Consider the following 21,017-nt stretch of genomic DNA (forward strand, 5'->3'; position numbering starts at 1 on the left):
TAGGTTCTGATAATAGACATCGTCTTTTTCAACAGGTCTTTAGCCATCAAGGTTTAAGTCCCTAAAAGAAGATCTACTTTCTGACGGTTACTAGCTCATTAGACTTCACTTTACATCTGGACAACTACCAGCTAAAAGATATTGGCACTGATAAATGTGGTGCTGTTTTAGTGCAATGGAGTGGCTAAGATAGGCACAGGTTCACTTCTATCACTGAATTCTCTTTTAGTGACAGCACTGGAGTATGATTGATTCCTACTAAGTTTTCTATCTTTGGGTCCACTCTCAATCCAACGCCCACGGAAAGAACTTTTCAATTCAAGGCAATTGTCACTAACATTTCCGATTGTTGTGTACTCAAGGCTTTGGGCTTTAAAATAGACTTGACCTTTCCAAAAAAAAAACTGTTATTGAAGTTGGGGTATTTTAGGTGACTTTGCATATACTAGCTATAATTCCAAGTGCCATCATGGTGCATTTGAGGAGTCCAGAGTGCATGACACATATAATAGATGGAAGGTGGGACTGGAACACCAAATAAACCAGGGTTCACCAAAGTAAATTGATCCCTCAACCTCCCCTTTCCCCCTATTTGTAAACTGGTTAGTAAAAAGGTGACCCTCATTTGGAAAGCTCCCACAGTTGCTTCTCCAGTATGCAACCCATCTGTATGGGACTCCCACATAAAATGCAGGGACGTCCTACACAGCCGACTAGGCATTGCACACGTTTCAAGGGAAATTTGGCAGTGATCATTTATTTGTAAACCCTTTAATGCTTGTAGGGCTAGATGCAGGATAGACAGGGGCTGCTCCTCCGTAATGGCAGAGGAGTGTCACCCACCTGCTGAAAGCCAGCAGAGGCCACCAACAAAAATAAAATGATAATTAAATGTTTTTATTATAATTTTATTTCTTGTACTACAGAGTCAGCTCGAGGGAGGGGTGGGGCCATTCATCCTGATGCTGCAGCACCAGGGATGAGGAAGGAGTGGTGGGCACTGCCAAGTGGGCATGACGGTTTGGTCTGCTCACTGCAGATGAAACAAAAACAAGGCCTAAGTGAGGATGTAGAAAGGATCAAGAACCATTTTAGGAGGAACAAACTCCAGATCCTGAATGTCCCAGAAATGGAGGAAGGGGCTGAAATGAAGTCCTGTGTGGTTGCATTACTGCAGGACGCATTTCTCAAGGACAGAACAGACATTAACCTAGAATTTGAAATTCAAAGAGTGCATAGGGAACAATTTTAAAGGAACCCAAACTGCTAGAAACCTAGGAAGATCCTGGTGAACTTCCCTAGTTATAATGTAAAAAAAGACAATTTTTTCCATTGCTTCGAAAGGCGGGACATGTACTGCTAAAGAGTACTCCTTTACCATTAGGTCAGATGTTTGTACGGTCACTGACCAGCGGAAGTGGGAGAGTGGTAGGAGGCTGGAAGAGCTCCATAAATTGAGGGCCATCATGCAGTTAAAGTTTCTGACAATGTAGCACATCATGTGGAATAACCAGATGTATTTACTAGAGTGCTCCTGAAGATGTTGATGGTTTGATTGATACAATCAGTAAACTTAAGAACCCCTGAGACCCCAAAACGGGAGGGTGGTGAGGTGGGACGGGGAGTGGGGGGTGGACCTGGTGTGTTTGCGCATTTGTTTTTCTTTTGTGTGGTATTCCAATCCAGGGAAGCCCATTTGCATCCAAAATGCCAAATAGTAGAGGAAGGAGTCCTCTAAGGTAGATTTGGGTAAGGGCACTTGGTGAATAGCAGTAGGAAAAAAACAAAAAAATAAGTCGTCATGATGACCAGATTGCTGTTTTAATCACCAGTATACATTTATATAGAAGCCACATTTAGAAAGAGGGGGTGGATTTCCCAAAACGATAATGGCGGTAAGTAAGGAGATATGTTTTTTCATCTGGAATGTCAAAAGACTTAGATTAAAGGGAAGATAGGGATTGGTATTCCGGTATGGGCCCACTTAATGATCTTGTAGGAGACCCCTTTAACAGCACTAAAGAGTACAGCACTTTACTTTAAGTGTAGGTGGATCGAGAGTTATGCAGTCAAGGATCAGGTAGAGCTTTGCAAAAGAGTAGCCATCCTTTTTGAGGAAAGGAGCAGGGGTGGAGATGTTATCGTCTAAAATGGATAGTACGTGTAGATGGGTTTTGGCGGGTATGACATGCTCCAAGTATAAATTTATTTGTGGGGGTATTTAATGGCCCGAACGCTGATGACCCCTCCCATCTCTCAACCCTGGAGTGGAGTCTGCTGGAGGCTGCATCACCAAACGTCTTGGGGGGTGACTTTAATACTCTGCTTGATCCTACCCTAGATAGATCCACTAGGAGAGACTGCATCTCTATACCTAAAACTAGGAAGGCCCTAAGGAGTATGCTTGATGATCTGGGGTTGGTGGATGTATGGCACCACCAAATGGGCCAGACAAAGGGATATACAATCCACAGCAAAACATATGGCAATTTTTCTAGGCTCGGCTATATCTTTGTTGATACAGCGACAGAATTAATCATCTGCCAGGGCATAACTCCGGTCATTTTAGCTGTAATTATGGTTTTCCAATGTCTTGCCTATAGGCAGAACCCTAGGTGGACGGTTAATCGTGCCCTTCTACTTCATGCTGAAGTCAACTCGACCCTGGAAAAAACTATCAATTATTCATTTGCTGACAATATGAGTTCCACAAGCCTCACTATAGTGTGGGATATATTTCAAGCTTATATATGAGGGGTTTTGCAAAACCTGAAGTATGCCAAGAATAGAGCAGAAAAAGCAGAGTGTATTGTCCTAAAACAGTAAATCAGAGTGTTGGAGGCTACCCTCTAGGCACAAAGTTCCTCCCAGGTCAGGAAACAACCGCAAAAGAGGCTAGAGGACGTACAGCTAAATTTCAAGCTCAAGCTGTAAAAGAAGTGCAGAGATTGGTGGAAAGCCAAGAGTATGAAACTCTTCAAATACCGGGAGGGATCAGGAGCACTCCTAGCCTGGAAATCGAGATCAGAGAGGTCAGGGAATGGCATTAAGGAGTTAATTATCTACTCCCAGGGCCAGATCTATAAACATGCCCGGGGAGGTGCCAGGTCATCTCGTCTCCCTTTTTTCAGCATTATATACCGAGAAGATTACTCCAGACCTGGATAGTCTCAGGGGTGGCTGCAGGACAGGTATCTCCCGGGGCTTAAGGAGACAGGAAGGGAGTCTCTTGAAACACAAATTACGGGGCCCAAGTTTGGGAGCCTTTGAGTCGGACTAAGTATGGGAAAGCAGTGGGCCTGATGTCATTCCCCCAGAGGTATGTAAGATACTAAAGAAGGTGGTGGTTCAGTTCTGGGAGAAACTGTTTAATTCTATCTAGCTTGAGATTGCCCAGATCCCACAATAATGGAGGGAAACCATGCTAGTGCTGATTTTGAAACCCACTAAGGATCCTAATAAGGCAGACTCATTACGGCCAATTTCTATTTTACATGCTGATTACAAGGTTATTGCCAGTATTTTGGCTGGTAGGGTGGCTAAGTTGACTCCACAAATAATTTGCCCATATAAGAAAGGGATTGTCCCTAAGGGCCAGAGCCATGATCTTACCCAGCTATTAATTGGATGTATGATCTGGCTATGGTTCCCTCGATTCTATTAGCTGTTGCCACAACAGATGCTCCCAAGGCGTTTGACTGGGTCTGTTGGACATATTTCTGGGAGGTCTTGGCAATATTATGGTTTAGCCAGTGTTTTATTCTGACTCTTCAGAGAATGTATGCAAACTCGTCATTGTTTCTGGCTTACTTGGGGTATGAGGCAAGGGCGCCCTCTCGCCCCTCTTTTGTTTGATATTTATATCAAACCATTTGCCCAGTTACTTAGAAGAGACCCCCAGGTTATCCCATTCTCCGTGCAACAATTAAGGAACAAGAGAGCACTATATGCAAAAGATTTAATATATTTCAGACCCTCTTCAAACCATCCCTAGGGTAGAAAAATTAGTGGAAGAGTTTTGGGAACTGTCTGGTTATACGGTGAATACAACTAAATCGGAGGATAGGGGCTGGAACATCACCAACTGGGATCGAGAGGTGACTAAATTCAAGTATCTGGGCATCCCAATAGTTCATTCATTGGGGGCAGTCCCAGTACATGAGTTAGGGCGGGTTGCAAAGTAGATTGATCCGCTCCTTATTAGTTGGAGAAACCTGCCCCTATCGATTTATGGTTACAAACAACAGGGGCAGCCCTGAACACCTGAACCAGGGGCAAATAATACTAAAATCCTAACAAAGGTTCAAGGGAACAATACATACAGCAAACCTAAGTCTGAATTGATTTTTCTAGTTGGTAAATTATGCTGCTCGGACTTAGATTTGCTATATGTATTGTTACCTTGAACCTATCGATTTATGGGCGGGTGAGTTGGATTAAAATCTCGATTTTACCTAAATTGACCTATCATTTTAATTGTATCCCTCTCACGTTTCCTAAAAAGAGATAGAAAAAATAGAGGGGGAATTAACTTGTTTTATCTAGGCTTCAGAGGGAGCTAGGCTCTCTTGAAAAAAATGAGTAGTTTGAAGAAAGGGGGTCTGGCATTACCGCACTTAAGTCATTTTTGAATGCCCTTCCAACTTAAGAACTATAGGCTGCTTCTTGAGACAACGGATAGTTCAACTTGGGGTCGGAGCCTTTCAGAAATTGTGACAGGGCTTTGATCCACAGGCTTTCTATACTTATTTGTGGCACCCAGGTTTAAAAAAAAAAAAAAACGCAAAAAGGTATAAAGACTGCACTTAGCCTTCAGTACAGAGTCGGGAAGATCTATTTAGGTACTATTCAGATTTCTCCCCAGTGTGGGATTCTCCGGGCACCCCAGAATGCCTGCTGGATGGGTCGAGTCTTCCTTTAAGGGAGGCCAGAATAACAAGCTGGGGAGATCTTTTTACAGTGCAAGGGCGTTTACCTTGGGAAGTACTTAAGGCACAGACTGGGGATTTAAATATGTACAGCTCTCTTCTTGGTGTCTGAGTGCTAATTCGGAGATTGGTGGTGCCTGGGAGGTTAAGTACTCATGCAAGATAAGTAAGGAGGTCTCTTTAAGGTTTCAGGAACTCTTGGAAGCTGAGGATGAAACTTTGGAAGCACCGTATGGGACCAGAAAGGAAGTGATCCCAGAACCTGAGCTACCCCATTTGTGGTGAAGTCTTTTTGAAACTGTTATATTTTACGGTCAAGCCAACCAATATAAAAAAGAATCACTTTTTCACTATTAACAGAATATACTGGACACCTCAGAGGTTGGCAGATTTGTGCATACTCCGAATCCAAGATGTAAAAGATGTGGGCATCCCGAAGCGAATGACAAGCATATGGTTTGCCACTTGTCCCTCAAGTAGTGGGTTCTGGAATAACATGAGCATTATTATAGCTGATATTATTGGAGTCAGGATTGAGATGAGCCCCGTTCTGATGTTGTTGGGAGTCCATACTGAGTCACTTATCCTCTAAGGCAGGTCACAGAGGTGTTTACAATTTTTATTTAGTGCTTCTATCAAGAAGGGAGATCTGCGAACATTGGTTAGATCCACCAGCCCCCCCTCCCACAGGATTGACTTAAAGCCTTGTGCTGGACCTGCAGGGTGGACTTGGGCCATACTCCATGTAGAGTATACTATCTGGGTAAACTTTCTACGGTGGAATGGTGTGTGGAAATTGAAAAGCTGAGCAGTCCTATGATTGCACCTGAGCAGCAAAAAGATAGGGTGTTTAAGCCCTGGTTGGTGTGGCAGGGCCACTGCTTGTGCATCAGGTATAAGGTTGGTTCCACTGTGTCACCTGGGATTGCAGCAACTGTGGTGATATGAGGAAAAAAACTTTTTTTTAAAGATGTTGTGGGTCTCTGTAAGTAACATTGGCTAAGTAGACAAGAGAAGGGAACAGACTGATAATGACTATTCAAACGGGGTGTTAATTCGTAGGTGCCTTTCCATTCACACTCTATGTGATCCTTGTGATAGAGGCCCCTAAACACTGGCCTTTTTAGTGATGGCTTCTAAGAGGTGAAACTGTTCGGGAAAGGACTCCACAATGTTTCCCTCTCAAAATTACAGAATCCTCTGGAGAGGCTTGTTGACTCTTGTCGAGTCAGTAGTATCAGCACTCATACTCACCAGTGGGCTTTTCTTTTTCTTTAAAAAAAAAAAGGGGCTAATTTTTCCCTCTTGATTCTCCCAGAATCAAGTTTCAGGCCAGGGATTACAGAAGTGATCCAAAAATAGAACCACAGCTACTCTCTCAAGAGACTATACTTGTTCCAAAGAGAATGATCATAACTGACTAGATAGTGGGTGTGCAGAACTCTGGGATGTGGCAGATGCTCCTTGGTGGAGATCTCATTCGCTACTGATACTCTCAGGGAACTCATTTTTCTTGATGAGACATTCTGGTACTGAATTGATGGTAAGCAATAGACCCTGAAACTGGTCCTAGGATGCTTGTTTCCAGTCCAGGGAGGAGCTGGCCTGGCAGTTCGGGCTAGACTGTTCCCATTGAGTGCAGGGTCAAGACTGATTTGCATATGTCTTGGTTCAAACTGGATTGCCATGGGGAGCAAAAAACGATGGATTTAGGCCCAGGTCTTTGTACTGGGGTGAATGTATGACATTGTGCTGCATTCTGTCCATCAATTGTTCTTTTTGCATTTGTCACCACGAGTGGGACGTGTATGCCCAGACATGGGTCCCTTGCTCTTCATCCCACTGCAGTCAAGCTATCCAGGCTGATGAAACCGGTCCTAGAATGCTTGTTTCCAGTCCAGGGAGGATCTGGCCTCGCATTTCGGGGAGGACTGTTCCCATTGGGCGCAGGCTGAAGACTGATTTGTATATGGCTGGGTTCAAACTGGAATGGCAGGGGAGTAAAAAAAACTATGGATTTGGGCCCCGTTCTTTGTACTGGGGTGAATATATGACATTGTGCTGCATTCTGTCCATCAATTGTTCTTTCTGCATCTGTCACCCCGAGTGGGACGCATATGCCCAGGCGTAGGTCCCTTGCTCTCCATGCCACTGGAGTCAAGCTATCCTGGCTGATGAGGGGTGGTACCCTGATACCGGTCCTAGAATGCTTGTTCTCTGTCCAGGGAGCACCTGGCCTGGCAGTTTTGGCTGGACTGTTCCCATTGGGTGCAGGATCAAGACTGATTTGCATATGGCTGGGTTCAAACTGAAAATGGCATGGGGAACAAAACAGCGATAGATTTAGGTCCAGATCTCTGTAATGGGGTGAATGTATGACATTGTGATGCATTCTGTTTATCAATTGTTCTTTTTGCACTGATTTGATGGTCCCAGTTGCAAAGCTTTCACCCAAAAACTCAAAGACGTTCTTGACTCAGGCCTTCAGCAACTCGAGGCCTTGTGGTTCCCTGCATGTTTCAGTGATTTTATTCTGCCAACACCCTTCTGTTATCTAATGCCGATGGCTGCGGCTGTGCATGATGGATCAGTCCCTCATATGTACATTTGTTGGTTCCAAAGTCACAGATGCTAGTTTGCTGGGTCCATGAATGGTGTTTCTGTCAGAGATCACACCATTATCATACTTAGGACACTTTCCCTCAAAGCTATCTCCCATCAGTGAGAAGCCCTGACTGCAAATCAGATACTCTCGTGATTTTGGACAGTCAGTTTATACAAAGCACTGTACAAGAGATTATTGTCGTGTACATAGGAGCACAAGCCTCCTCTTCTCTGTGGAATGGAAGAGCGCTCTGACTTCCATCCTCCGACGAGAACTAGTGTTCTGGAAAATGTGTTTTAGAACCATCCAATCCAAGCTAGTCGGCTTGATTTAAATAGTCAATTGTGTGAAGTTTCTTACGTTTTTTTCTTTTTTTTATGGAATAAGATGTTCTAAAACATTGTCCTTATTGATCTTCAACAGATCATGTTTGCAAACGTTCATTTACAAATATGTTTGTTTTAACGAGTCATTCAACTGATTTTCCATCCAGACTTTAGCACATGGTACCTCCTAATGGCAAAATATGAAAGTGTCCTGCGATTTCCAGTCTTCCCGTAGCTATTTTCCCTCTTCTCCCACCAGGACTGGTCAGTCGTCTATTCTCTTCTTCCTCACAGTCTATAATATGCACCAGGATCAGTTTGGATATATGAACGGATTGTTAGAAGTTGATTTTACCTCTAGATCTATGCAATCCACACATGGGGGTAGTGTCTGCTCTTTTTTGTATCTCAATGCATGTAGTTATGTGGCCGCTAGTTGCCTTTTAGTATTTCTCTCATAACTCAAGTGAACAACTCCTCCATAGGCAGGGTCGGATTGCTAAGGCAGGCACTCGGGCAATGGCTGAGGGGCAGGTATCGAAGTTCCAGCTGTGGGCTGCTTTTTGGCAGCCTGGGGGCCGATTTTGGGCTGTGTCTGGTGTGTTCAGATGTCGCCAGCGGCCCAGTGGGGCCCTAAGAGGCCTTAATGGAGGCAGATGGACGTCCATTACCTCCCTTTTATCAACGGGCAGAGGTGTCGCTCCCTTTCTCTTGCTGGGCCGGCCAATTAATGTGTGCATACTGAGCGGGGGCAGGGAACCTGAGCAAAAGTAGCCACAATTGTTTTCAGGTGTTTATAAAACTTCGCCGAAGCAGTGTTTTGTGGAAAGGCAACATGCAAATGTGGGCCACTTATTTTTTGCGTGCTCGGTTCGATTTTAGTAATCCCAATCCAACCCTGGAAAGGTATACAACCATAAAACAGGCATTCTTCTGCTGAATTTCTCTGCATCTATGGTGAAGCCATGTCTCTTTTAAACTAGGTTAATATCGCCCCGCACAAGGTAATGGGTTCTTGAGCGAGAAACTGAAAACAATCTTGTCCTTACAGGGACGCTATTCTATTCAATTTGAGAGTAAGAATTTAAATTGTTTTTTACTTTTTAGTGCCTGCAGTACACTAGAAACAGGTTTGCAAATAAAGAGAGAAATTTTAACAGCAATATCAGTTAAAGTGAGAGCATAAGAATGGGAATAAGCGGATGAATATAACTAGGCCTGTATGTCAATTGGAGATGTATGGCCATGTTATACACTATGGGGCATATTATCAAGCACGGCGTTAAAATTATTGCCGCTTTAGCGGCAGAAAACTGCTGCTAAAGCGGCGATAATGGACTTGATAATATGCCGCAGAGAATTCCCATAGAAGCCGATGTTGACACCCGAACATGGGCTTCTATGGGAATTCTCCGGGGCGTATTATCAAGCCCATTATCACCGCTTTAGCGACAGTTTTCTGTATAATATGCCCCTATGTGCCACAATGGAACAAGTGGGCTGCAACACTTCCACACTGCTTCCTCCAGTATATTGTCGATGGCTTGCGCTAATTTAACCTTTCATTTAGGTCTGGCATTTGTGACAGCTTTAGTTGTCTCGTTAGGTTATCGGTTTTCCCCCAAAATCATATATATTATCAATAGAGAGGCTTTTGTTCTACAGGATTCATCTATCGGTCTTTTAAATTGCCATTCACGTTCAGGGCCGGCTTTAGGGCGGTGCGACCGGTGCCACCGCACCGGGTGCTGAGTCTGCATGGGGGCGCCTATTTGCTAGTTTATATTGTTCTCAAAAGCACCCGCTGCAGCGTTCCTGACCTCCAGCAACTTTAAGCCAACAATAAAACTGTCAAGCCTTCTCCGGTGATTGATGCTCTTCCTGGACAGAGAACCAAGTTGTGGGGGATGTTTTGGTTCATCTTGAGGTAGTGCAGAGGGTTATTCTGCCTGCTGGAGAGAATGTGTACCATTTAAATCACGAGGTGAACATAACAAATCGGTCAGGGGGTTACTGCTTTCATCGGAGACTTCCTTTTGTTACTTGCAGTTTATAAGTTAAAATGCTAAAAAAAAAACCAGTGAGCTATTAAATGTCATCAAAGAACTGAAATGCAGACTTCAAGTATAGATTAGTGCGTATTGATTTTATCCCCCAGATTTTCAATATCCTAATGGTGTACAAAGTGCTGGTTTGGGTAGAAATCAATTCCAATTATTAAAAATAATCCCCAACCATAGTTACATTTTAATCTCTGAGTTTGTGCTTCTCCAGACTATGCCCTCCTAAACTATACTGCCTGCCAGTGTGGATGACATATAAATCCTACCACTCTCTCTTATGTAACGTTTCCTATACATTTATTTACACACATATGATTGAGTAATGTGTGTGCAATGGAAAGTGCTCTGACACCCTTCACTTTTATGAGTGACACTATAAAACTATTTAAATGCATCTGAGTGAGAGTGGTTATGGAGACTGTGAAGGGGTGGTGGTAGTGTGGGAAACCGTTGCGCAGGTGGTCATTGTGTGGGGGGGGCGCCCCAAAACATTTTCGCACTGGGCACCACCAGTGCTAAAGCCGGCCCTGTTCACGTTGTTTACGCTCACCATAGTATTCAACATGGGGTGATGGGTCCGCCCATGTTACCCATTAGCTTCTTTCACTATCATTGACTGAGAAAGCTTGTGCACATGAACCACATCTGCCTAAAACTTTCTCTTCAGTGGCAACGTTTATTTAAAAACCGATTTTTAATTGTTTTATTTTAAATAAATGCCAAATAGTTTGCCTGCACCTCGGCACTCCACCTGATTTATTTTCTCCCCTATTTCTAAAGCTGTTGTTATAAAGTGTGTTAGTGACTGCAACATTGTAGCTGCCTGCCTTTCGAGTGATTTGTTACGTCTTTATTTATCCATTCCTCCATCACAAACACTAATGATAAACTGTATAGCACAAATGAAAGGCCTGTTATTCAAAAATATTACGAAAAAAAAAGACGCATCATTGAAGCTTTTTTTTATATTTTCAGATTTTACAGCTGGCTACAGCCAGCAGGTGGCAGCATGTTTGTTTTGGTGCATATTATTCGTGGCACCAGCTTGCCTAGGCCAGACCTCATACTCAGGGTGTATTTGTTACAGGGTATTCAAAATATGTATGTGTTTTTTACATTCCGAGGCCAACATTCCTTCATCTACAATCTAGAAACAAACATTGGCAAACCCAATACGCCTGGCTTTGACCACCAGCCTTTTGGCTTTGTCAGTGCTTGTCTTGCTTTGTCATGGTTTTTAAAAACGTTGTAGTTGGGGAAGCTGTTGAGTCTCCATTCACTGAAAAGAAAAAAAAGACACTGGCTAAAGGCAAAAATATTTTTGGTTTAAAAAAATCACACATTGCAATCGTAGCAATTAAGGGAACTACTTTGTATGTGGATGTGCTCCTTGTGAAAGGACTGTATGCCTTCAATCATAGTTAAGTTAGCCAATGGCTGAAGTGGAGCAAACCACTGCCCCATGCTGTAGTGGGCAGAAAAAAACGTGAATTGCAAAATAACACACCAACGAGTGAAGAGAGATTGCTGAAATCCCCAATAAGTATATTATACATATATATATATACTTTGAGCAAAATCAAAAAAGTATTAGCTAGCGCATGACCTTAAAAACGTGGATCTGAAGCAGAAAGTCCACACACTAGTTTACAGGAGAAATTACCCAGAAACAAAACCTGGACAAGGAAGGAGTCTCTTCTTTTTTTTTAAATTAACTCTCTGCCGACAAAGGGTTAAATCTTTTTAAAGCGTGGCGAATGTCGGTTTGCGGGAAACACTAAAGTACCATAGAACTTTATGTCATAGAGGGGTTGAAAGCAGACAGAACCTGGTCGTGAAGTTGACTACAAATGAGATGCCTGCGGCATACTGAAGGGCTTGAAAATAAGCTCAATGCCCGCAAAAAAGGCTAAAATAAAACAAATTAAACGTAGACAAGCACTCACTACGACAGTTGACCACACCGAGGAGCTCGAATGCATTTGGAACTTCGACACCGATGTTAGATCTGTAATTTAATACACAAAAATATGAAATTATCATAGTCAATAAAAGAAAAAACAAGAAACAAATGCATTGTACGCAGTTAGTAGACTTAATGCTCTTGTCCTACAATTAAACCTCTCACCGGGTGTTATTTGAGCATATTTCAGCAATACCCCAAGGGTTTACACTTTACACCGTCTGAAATTACATCCGGGGTGATTCTACCTACAAAACCTTTAGGGGCAGATTTATGAGCCCCTTGCGCCTCATTTGCTCCGCCGTTGCGTCACTTTTTTGACACAGCGGCGGCGCAAATTCTGCGCCATGCTGCGGGGTATTTACAACGTGACGCATCTGGGAGATGCGTCACGTTGTAAAGCCCTGCGCCAGCAGTAGGCGTACCTGTGCAGGAGGGGGGGCGTTCCGTCGCAGGAACGCCTCCTAAAAGTGGCTGAGTGAAATCTACAAGATTTCACTCAGTCACTTTTGATCCCATGCTGCATCAAAACCCTGCGCCTGCTTGAAGCAGGCGTAAGGATTAACGCAGCATTGTGACGATAGGGCACCCCGGAGCCTTGCTGGAGCTGCGTCGCGCTTGCGACACAACTCCAGCAATGCGCCAACCTTCCGCCATCAGATGCGTCACGCATCTGTTTATCCTTGCGCCACGATGCGCTGCATTGTAAATGCGGCGCATCTATTGTGGCGCAAGGGTAAACTTTCGTGACGCATCTTTCCTGGCGCATCCCTGCTGATTTGCAGGGATGCGCCAGGAAACATAAATCTGCCCCTTAGTTCTTTGTTCATTCAAATTGTCGGAAGTGTTTTACTGGTGGGAGTAGCTAACAGCTTGGAAGTCAAGAACCCAACTTCTCAAAGTATGCTTTGTTAGTGCAGGTTGTGTCAGTCATAAATTACAGGTCTAGATCGACTGGGCAACCAGGGCATCTGCGTCACATTTCTCAATAACCAGAGCTACTGGAATTAGGTGATTCAACAGAATTATGGATTTGCCACATACTGCATGATCTGCCGCATAATCTGCCGATTTTAACAAAAGAAACGTTTTTAATGCAGCCTGGCCAAAATGTACTAAAAGTGTAGCGATGGGTGTTAGTGCATAGTGGAAGGCATTTGTGAAGGTTGGCTAGGCACCTTTCAGTTGTTTATTGCTGTATTTCAGAGTTAGACTGGTACTTATGAGGTCAAACCTTTCCCAAGACAGTTTTAGCATATACAAAAATGGCAACATTATAAAGTAATACGGACACAAAATGTGTGCATTGCGCCATATAATTTGCCTTTTCTTGCCACACAATTAATCAACCCTGGCATATAATTGTGTCATCCTCTTCCACTTAATTCCAATGGCTCGCTTTCATATATCTAACACTAAACCCCTGCTCAAGTCTCAATTACATTTTTCTGCCACACTGTTTAAATCTTTGCAAGATCAATAATTCGTCAGGCTCATAAAAGCGTTGCTACCTGTGAACTACTCCATTAAAATGCTACAGTGCCTGGCTCCCCCAGGAGCCATATTTGCTTTCACATCACAGCAGGTGTGCATTTCCTCCTAGGAGGTTAAAGGTTATTGTCTTTATGAACATATTACCTGTTTAAGGCCAGTTTCTCAACTTCACTGAGGTAGGAGTTGTTGGTGTTTCTGGAATTCAAGTGTGTCAAAGATTCACAAGGAAGAGAAGGAGGTTTGAGGCAGTAAAAAAATTCCCCGTCTCTTTGGTCGCCATAGCTGCAGAGTTCGTCTTTGGTGTCTAGTTGAAACCCGCATTTTCGGTCCACCTCCTCGGTGGCGCTGGTAAATTTCCCAGTGAAAAGGACGTTTTCGTAGCCTTCGTTTCTTGCTCGCCACAAAGCAGAAACCACTTCGCTCGGGTGCATGAGCAGTACAGAAACCCTAACAGTGCCCTCCCAAAACAAAGTGAAACTTGCGAGGTATGTTCCATTCTTAAAGTCCAGGATGGACCCCGACGCACTTGCGTTGAGGTCAGGGGAATATATTCGGGCCCTCAAGTAGTCCCCACCGTAATTCTTCCTCTTTCCCGCGTAGTCATACATGTCAAGACGAACTTGCAACGAGTCCCCAACGCAGTACTTTTGTTTGGGGTGGACTAACGTGGTCCTGCTTTTCGCACCGGAAGTGGTGGTTTCAATTCTGGTGAAAGCCACCTTCGGTGTAACTGTGTCCACGTCGTTGAGAATTTCGTTGATTTCAATGTATTTCTCCGAAGAACTGGGATCTGTGTTGACGGCTTCATAACTTGGCTGTATTAGAGACAGGTAGGCGTGGGATTTCGGACGGGAGATTTGAAGCAGAGTCTGAATGCTAGGAAGCTGAGCAGAAAGAAACATGTACATTAAGATAGTTTATGGTTTAGTTCAACAGCTCTAACTTAAATTACACATCAGTTTCATCATTCTGCACATCACAAATGTGAGGGCAACTGCAAGCTGGAGTTTATGTGCCAAACAGAAGGGTCAGGGTTCGGACCCTGGGGGAGCAAAAGCGACAGACAGTCTCCTCCAGAGTAGCTTTAGGCAAGTGGCACAAGGCACTAGACAGGTGTTAGGATAGACACAGAGAGGATGGGGAGAAGGGATAATACATTCAGAAGCTTTAGAAAATTAGAGCAAAAAGGGAGCTGTTCCAGTCAGGCAGGCAGGGATATCTGAGGCGACACATTTCTGGTGAGAGTTAGGGCTCTGAAGAAATTCTCAATAGCGTCATATTACTTGTAGGTGATGGTTAGTGGTCAGGCGGTTAGGGAGGCAATTTGCACACTGCATGAGGCAGGGAGGGAGGATTTGTTTAAGCCAGGTATTCTTGGCTAAAAATGGGTGGGCATGGCAAGGACAGAAAGAAAAGCTTTGGGTGGTGTGGCGGCTGTGGTCGCAGCTTGCTCGCCTCCAAGGGGTGGCATTAGAGTTAGAAAGGCCCCTGAGACAAAAGTAGGTGATTGTCAATACAGAAAGGAAGTTAAAATAATTAAAACTGTGAAATTATGGCAACCCATATCTAAAAAACACTCATACAACCATATATTTTCCAATCTAGTAGTTGGTGCTGTTTTATTTTAAATTTTCCGTTTTTTTCTTAAACCTTTTTACAAAGATTTAATTAACCTCATCAGTGGGTAAGTATATTCCACAAAAAACAAACAAAATTCACGTCACTGTTGGCCTCTTCCGGAGATATCTTTTACGTTAATATTCACAACTACGATGTTGGTTACACTTGTCCTGTATACTGGTCATTAATCCAACCAAAGACATATAATGAATGGGGACCACAGTCTTTTTCTTTAGACCTTCTGGTTTAGGTCCCCATCTCAGGTGATTTATTCATCTTTCTTATCTGCGTACTCTACTTCTCCCAGAAAGGCAATGGTCAACGTGTTTTGACCTTCAAGACATTTGAGGCCTCATCAGGGCCCGAGATAAAGGGATGATCAATCAATTTCTTGCTCTTTATATTATTTTAACATGTCGTGTCGTAGGACAAAGTCACTATATCTGATTCAATCGGGTACATACAGACTGGTTTGTAATTGTACTATTCCGACGAGCCACTGCATACAACATTCTCAGCTGTGTGTTATTGGAAACGATAAAACCCAGGGTAAAAAATGTGCCGGGCGCAAAGAGGAACGCCTTCCTGAACGCCAATGCTCTAATCGCCTGGCTTGGCTTGAGAGCATGGTGACTCACTTGTGAAAGAAGTGGAACCGAGGATGAGCAGGAGTGTTGGTTTGGCAAATGTATGATGGTGTAGTGGGTGATGGAGAGTGTCCTAGAATGAGTGGTGGGAGAGTGTTTGATGAGGAACATGTGTTAGAGTTAGACTATGTGGATGACAGTGATGAATTGGAAGAAGGTGAATTGAGAGATGAAGATGGCAATTGGAATACAGATAATGTGGGGGGAGGCGGGAAAGAATTAACAACAAATGGGAGTATTGTTGGTGAATTGCAGAAATCTGAAGTGGGCCAAGCATACACTGAGGGCATACGGTGACAAAGAAAAGAAGCATGTTGGTATTGGGTGCGGATGAACACACATCTGAAGAAATTGCAAACAGGTAGGGATAACTATGGGTCAGTGTGGGGGTTGCAAAATAATGTTTCTGCAATTCAGAAAAGGTCCTTTGGGGTAGAAGATTACATTTTAGTTGATGTTTTTACTGAAGAGACAACAATAAGAAAAGATTATCTGGCACATACATCAAGGAAGGATTTTGTGATTCCATAATTGCGATTATTAAGTAATCGCAAAAGTCAATGCATGTAGGAATCGCTATAAAAATAGCAATTCCCAAACATTCCTTAATTGCGATTCGCAAACTGTGAGTCGCACTTAAGGATTGGCTTTCCATTAATTCCTATGGGCCTACAGGCCCATAGGAATGAATGGGAATTGCATGCGCAATTTGCGAGTACCCATTAGGCACTCACAAATTGCGCATGCATTTCAAGGGTGCCAAAAGGACACACTGTTGCACCCCTGAAATTGTAATGTGCACCCGTGCGTACACACATGCCTCAAAGGCACGTGTATGTGTAGGGGAACAACCTTTACAACGCAACTTTTACAACGCACTACCTTTACAACGCATTTTTTACAACGCATAATCCATTACAACGCATGACATTACAACGCATGACACTACAACGCATTTTTAAAAACTACCTTTACAACGCATTCCATTACAACGCATACTACCATTACAACGCATACCATTACAACGCATAATATTACACTACACTATCCAACACTTACCCTACTGTTGCACCCCCTGGAGTTAGAATAGTAATTTTTACCCCTATACTATCCAACACTTACCCTACTGTTGCACCCCCTGGAGTTAGAATAGTAATTTTTACCCCTATACTATCCAACACTTACCCTACTGTTGCACCCCCTGGAGTTAGAATAGTAATTTTTACCCCTATACTATCCAACACTTACCCTACTGTTGCACCCCCTGGAGTTAGAATAGTAATGTTTACCTCTATTCTATCCAACACTTACCCTACTGTTGCACCCCCTGGAGTTAGAATAGTAATTTTTACCCCTATACTATCCAACACTTACCCTACTGTTGCACCCCCTGGAGTTAGAATAGTAATTTTTACCCCTATACTATCCAACACTTACCCTACTGTTGCACCCCCTGGAGTTAGAATAGTAATTTTTACCCCTATACTATCCAACACTTACCCTACTGTTGCACCCCCTGGAGTTAGAATAGTAATTTTTACCCCTATTCTATCCAACACTTACCCTACTGTTGCACCCCCTGGAGTTAGAATAGTAATTTTTACCCCTATACTATCCAACACTTACCCTACTGTTGCACCCCCTGGAGTTAGAATAGTAATTTTTACCCCTATACTATCCAACACTTACCCTACTGTTGCACCCCCTGGAGTTAGAATAGTAACTTTTACCCCTATACTATCTAATACTTACCTTAAATGTAATTTAATATTATGCGTTGTAATGGTATGCGTTGTAAAGGTAGTATGCGTTGTAATGGAAATGCGTTGTAAAGGTATTTTTTAAAAATGCGTTGTAGTGTCATGCGTTGTAATGTCATGCGTTGTAATGGATTATGCGTTGTAAAAAATGCGTTGTAAGTGCATGCGTTGTAAAAGTGTGCGTTGTAACGTCATACATCCGTATGTGTAACATGTAACTTTGAAAAATTCACTTTAGTGCATTTTTCAAAGTTTTTGTAAATTACCGACCTGTTTTCTTTTTCAGTAATTTGCGACCCCTAATAGCGAAATCAATATTTTTAATTGCTTCTAGCAGAGCATTTAAGGAATTGCAAATTGCGATTCCTTAAATGCAATCGAATGGAATCGAATGATGCATCCCAAATGCAAAAATACCGGTCGCAAAGGGGCAGATTCTGAGAATCTGCCCGTTTGTGACCAGTTTTTAGTTTGATGCATGGGGCTCTATATGAATATGAGGTCCCAAAAAAATTAAACAAAACAATGAAAAGTTAATGTGTAATATGAAATACAGAGCGAAGATACAAAATGTAAAGATAAAGAGGAAGAGAAAGGTGAAGGAGAGGATACGGGAAGTAACCAATGCAACAAATGGCAGCCTTATATGGGAACTGCCTTGCCATTAGGGTTACACTTATCAGACAAAACAAAACATAAAAAGTGTGAGACCTAAATTTGTAGATGTAGTTAAATTAGTTCACAGAGATATACAGGCAAAAGAAGCGTCATAGGAAGAGGAATAGTAGCAGGACTGAAGACCAAGAGTACATCCGAATATAGAAAATTGGACATCTGCATTTTTTATATATGATAATATATACTGTGAAAAATACACAGACAGGCTATTGCAATTTTTAAGTATGTGGACATTATCAGAAGAGCACAGATGCACTTTGGAGGATATGCTTGGCTAAGATATGATGAGGAGTTTAGGGCAAGGATGAGTTTAAATAATGACAAACCATGGGGTGATGTATATTCAGAACTCTGGTTGCAATGGATGTCGTCTACACATTCTCCTGCGACTAGGCATACAGCCGGTGGACTACCAATGACTTATTGGTCTTTCCAAAATTGTACCGTCCAGCAAGGGACAGGGTGGTGTGAAAAAGGACAATCAATGGCAACATCAGCATGTTGTAGTTTCAATAAATGTTTATGTTCACAACAATTCTGTTGATACAAACATGAATATTCAAAATGTGGTGGCAGACTTCCGCTTACACAATGATTTGCAGCAGGTTCATATAGAGACCAAGGGAGGCCATCGAAGGGGAGAGGACAATAGTTCCAGTCTATGCCAAAAGGCTCCTACACCAGTTAAAGTTGAGGTGTTGGGACAATGGTTACCGGATAGGGAAGCAGCGTTGAAGTTATACTGTAGTTTCAAAGAAGGTTTCCGTTTAGGTTCTGAAGGCCCCAGAGTACAAAGGTGGGCAGACAGTTTATGTACTAACTCAATACAAGACACAGCACAATATGAACTGAAGAAGGAATTACAAGCCAGTAGAGAATTGCAGGTCCATTTCTGTATTGGCAATAAAAAGAATTGACAATTTTGTCTTTAGGTGCTATTCCCATAAACTCAGAAGATGAATACCACTTAATTCATCATGGCCCGAAGGACAGTCAGTCAATGATTACATTGCAGGAAAAGATACACATGTAAAGTATGCATCTATGGATGTTGCAATAAAATTGGTCAGGCCTGGAGAAGCTGGGGCTGAGCCATCACAAATTGACATATAGTCAGCTTTTAGATTGTTACCTGTTCACCCAAATGATGTAGCTTTTTTTGGGAATGCAATTTGGAAGTGCTATCTATGTTGATAAAGTATTACAAATGGGTTCTGCAATATCTTGCGTACTTTTTGAATCATTTAGTACTTTTTTACAATGGATTTTCATGAAGCAGTGCGGACATAACATGGTATATAACTATTTGGATGATTTTTTATTTGTAGGTAAAAAACAATCAGGACAGTGTAAACGGCATTGCATGTTCTGAAGCAATGGCTTTGGAGCTAGATGTACCATTGGACCCGGAAAAGACTGAAGGTCTGAGGACTAAGATAATTCTTTTGGGCTCTGAGCTATATCCTGAAAAAATGATTGCAAGATTACCAAAGAATATTTTACAAGAAATACAAACTTTCTTAGAAATGGCAATTGGATTAAGGAAGCTGGAATTGGGGAAATTGTATAAAAGCGACTAGACCATTTACATTTTGCATGTAGAAAGGTAAGAGCTGGCAGGATGTTTTGTAGAAAGCTAGTCCTTGCAATGTCCCGGAGCCCCTCTACTTCATCACAGAATAACAATTGTGCATTGCTGCGCGCAGACTTTAGACTTATGAATTTGGATGCATTTTCTGGAGCATTTCAATGGCATTTCATTATATTTCTTGAAAGAAGACACTATTTGGCAAGCTTAAATATTTTCAGATGCAGCAGGTGTGAGTGGTTTTGGCATTTTTTGCACGGGCAGGTGCCACACCCTCAGCCCCTCTGGTCGAAGCCCTTAATTGGCTCCCCATAAAGAAAAGAGCAATATTAAAACTTCTCTGCCTGAGGCATAAAGCTCTGCAGGTAAAGGACCCAAATATCTGCAGGACAAACTAGTTCCCTACTTTCCTGGAAGAAACCTTAGATCAAGTAGTCAAATTCTTCTTTGTCCCCAGCATATTTTTACATCTAAGTATAGCAGACAAGCCTTCTCGTACCTTGCTCCATACCACTGGAACACGCTTCCCTTTCTATTAGGGCATACACTGAGTTATCAGGTTTCAGAAAACATTTTAAAACATAGCTGTTCTAATGGTTGCTTCTTGACTTATCTGTTACCTCAGCGCAAAGATGCCCCTCCAGGGGCGAGTCGTTACGCTATACCAAGTATCTAATAACATAACAGGTGGTGCACGGTGTAGTGTTTCGCAAGTTAAGAATGAGAGAACGATTTTGGCTCCTGATGAGCTCCGTAGAGGATAGAGTTTATTGCAGTGACAGTTGCTTTCGAATGTTGAGTTCATAGTTACACGCAGAAGAATAAAGACATGTGACACTGAGCACCGTGTTTGTCATAGTCATTTACAGGTACCCTGGCTGGCAAGACTCTTCATGAGGAAAGCTGGCCTGAACATTAGTTGTTGCTAGGACATTGTATAGTTTTTCTTGACATTTTTGCTTTAATGGTAGCTTTGCATGTGTGGAGAAGAGCTTAATAGCAGGGCAGTCATTTTTAATGAGGATTATATGACAGTCAAGCTTGTTAACAACAAGAAGGTGTGGGCCTTGAGAGGTTTTTGCGACTGCTACGTACATTCATGTTAAAGTGTTTACAGCTTAATATTGTTTTTAAGGCAAGGCATGAGCCTAGCGAGCAGAACGTTACAGCAGACACTTTGTCTCATTTGAAGTGGCAGAGATTTTGCAGGTTGGCCCCTGGTGCATACAGAGAGAAGACACAATTACCTCAGATCATTTTGACATGGGGGAATATGAGTGGCACAATTGGTAGATTAGTCAATAGCAGGGTCAACCAGAAGAAGTTATTTGCAAACTTGGCAAGA

At 42.6% G+C, this 21,017-nt stretch overlaps 1 protein-coding gene across 3 annotated transcripts in view; it reads right to left on the bottom strand.

Moving 5' to 3' along the window:
* The window catches only part of LOC146861445 (NXPE family member 2-like), a 474,101-nt gene that overhangs the window by 29,545 nt on the left and 423,539 nt on the right, over positions 1-21,017 (bottom strand). For all 3 annotated transcript variants that reach the window (XM_085645739.1, XM_085645738.1, XM_085645740.1), the window contains 2 exons: positions 13,524-14,263; positions 11,869-11,930 (listed from right to left, as the gene is read on the bottom strand). In XM_085645739.1, the coding sequence (XP_085501865.1) occupies positions 11,869-11,930; positions 13,524-14,263 (802 nt within the window). The remainder of the gene's footprint in view (positions 1-11,868; positions 11,931-13,523; positions 14,264-21,017) is intronic.

Source organism: Triturus cristatus, chromosome 3_1, assembly GCF_964204655.1.
Source record: "Triturus cristatus chromosome 3_1, aTriCri1.1, whole genome shotgun sequence".
NCBI classification, from domain to species: Eukaryota; Metazoa; Chordata; class Amphibia; order Caudata; family Salamandridae; genus Triturus; species Triturus cristatus.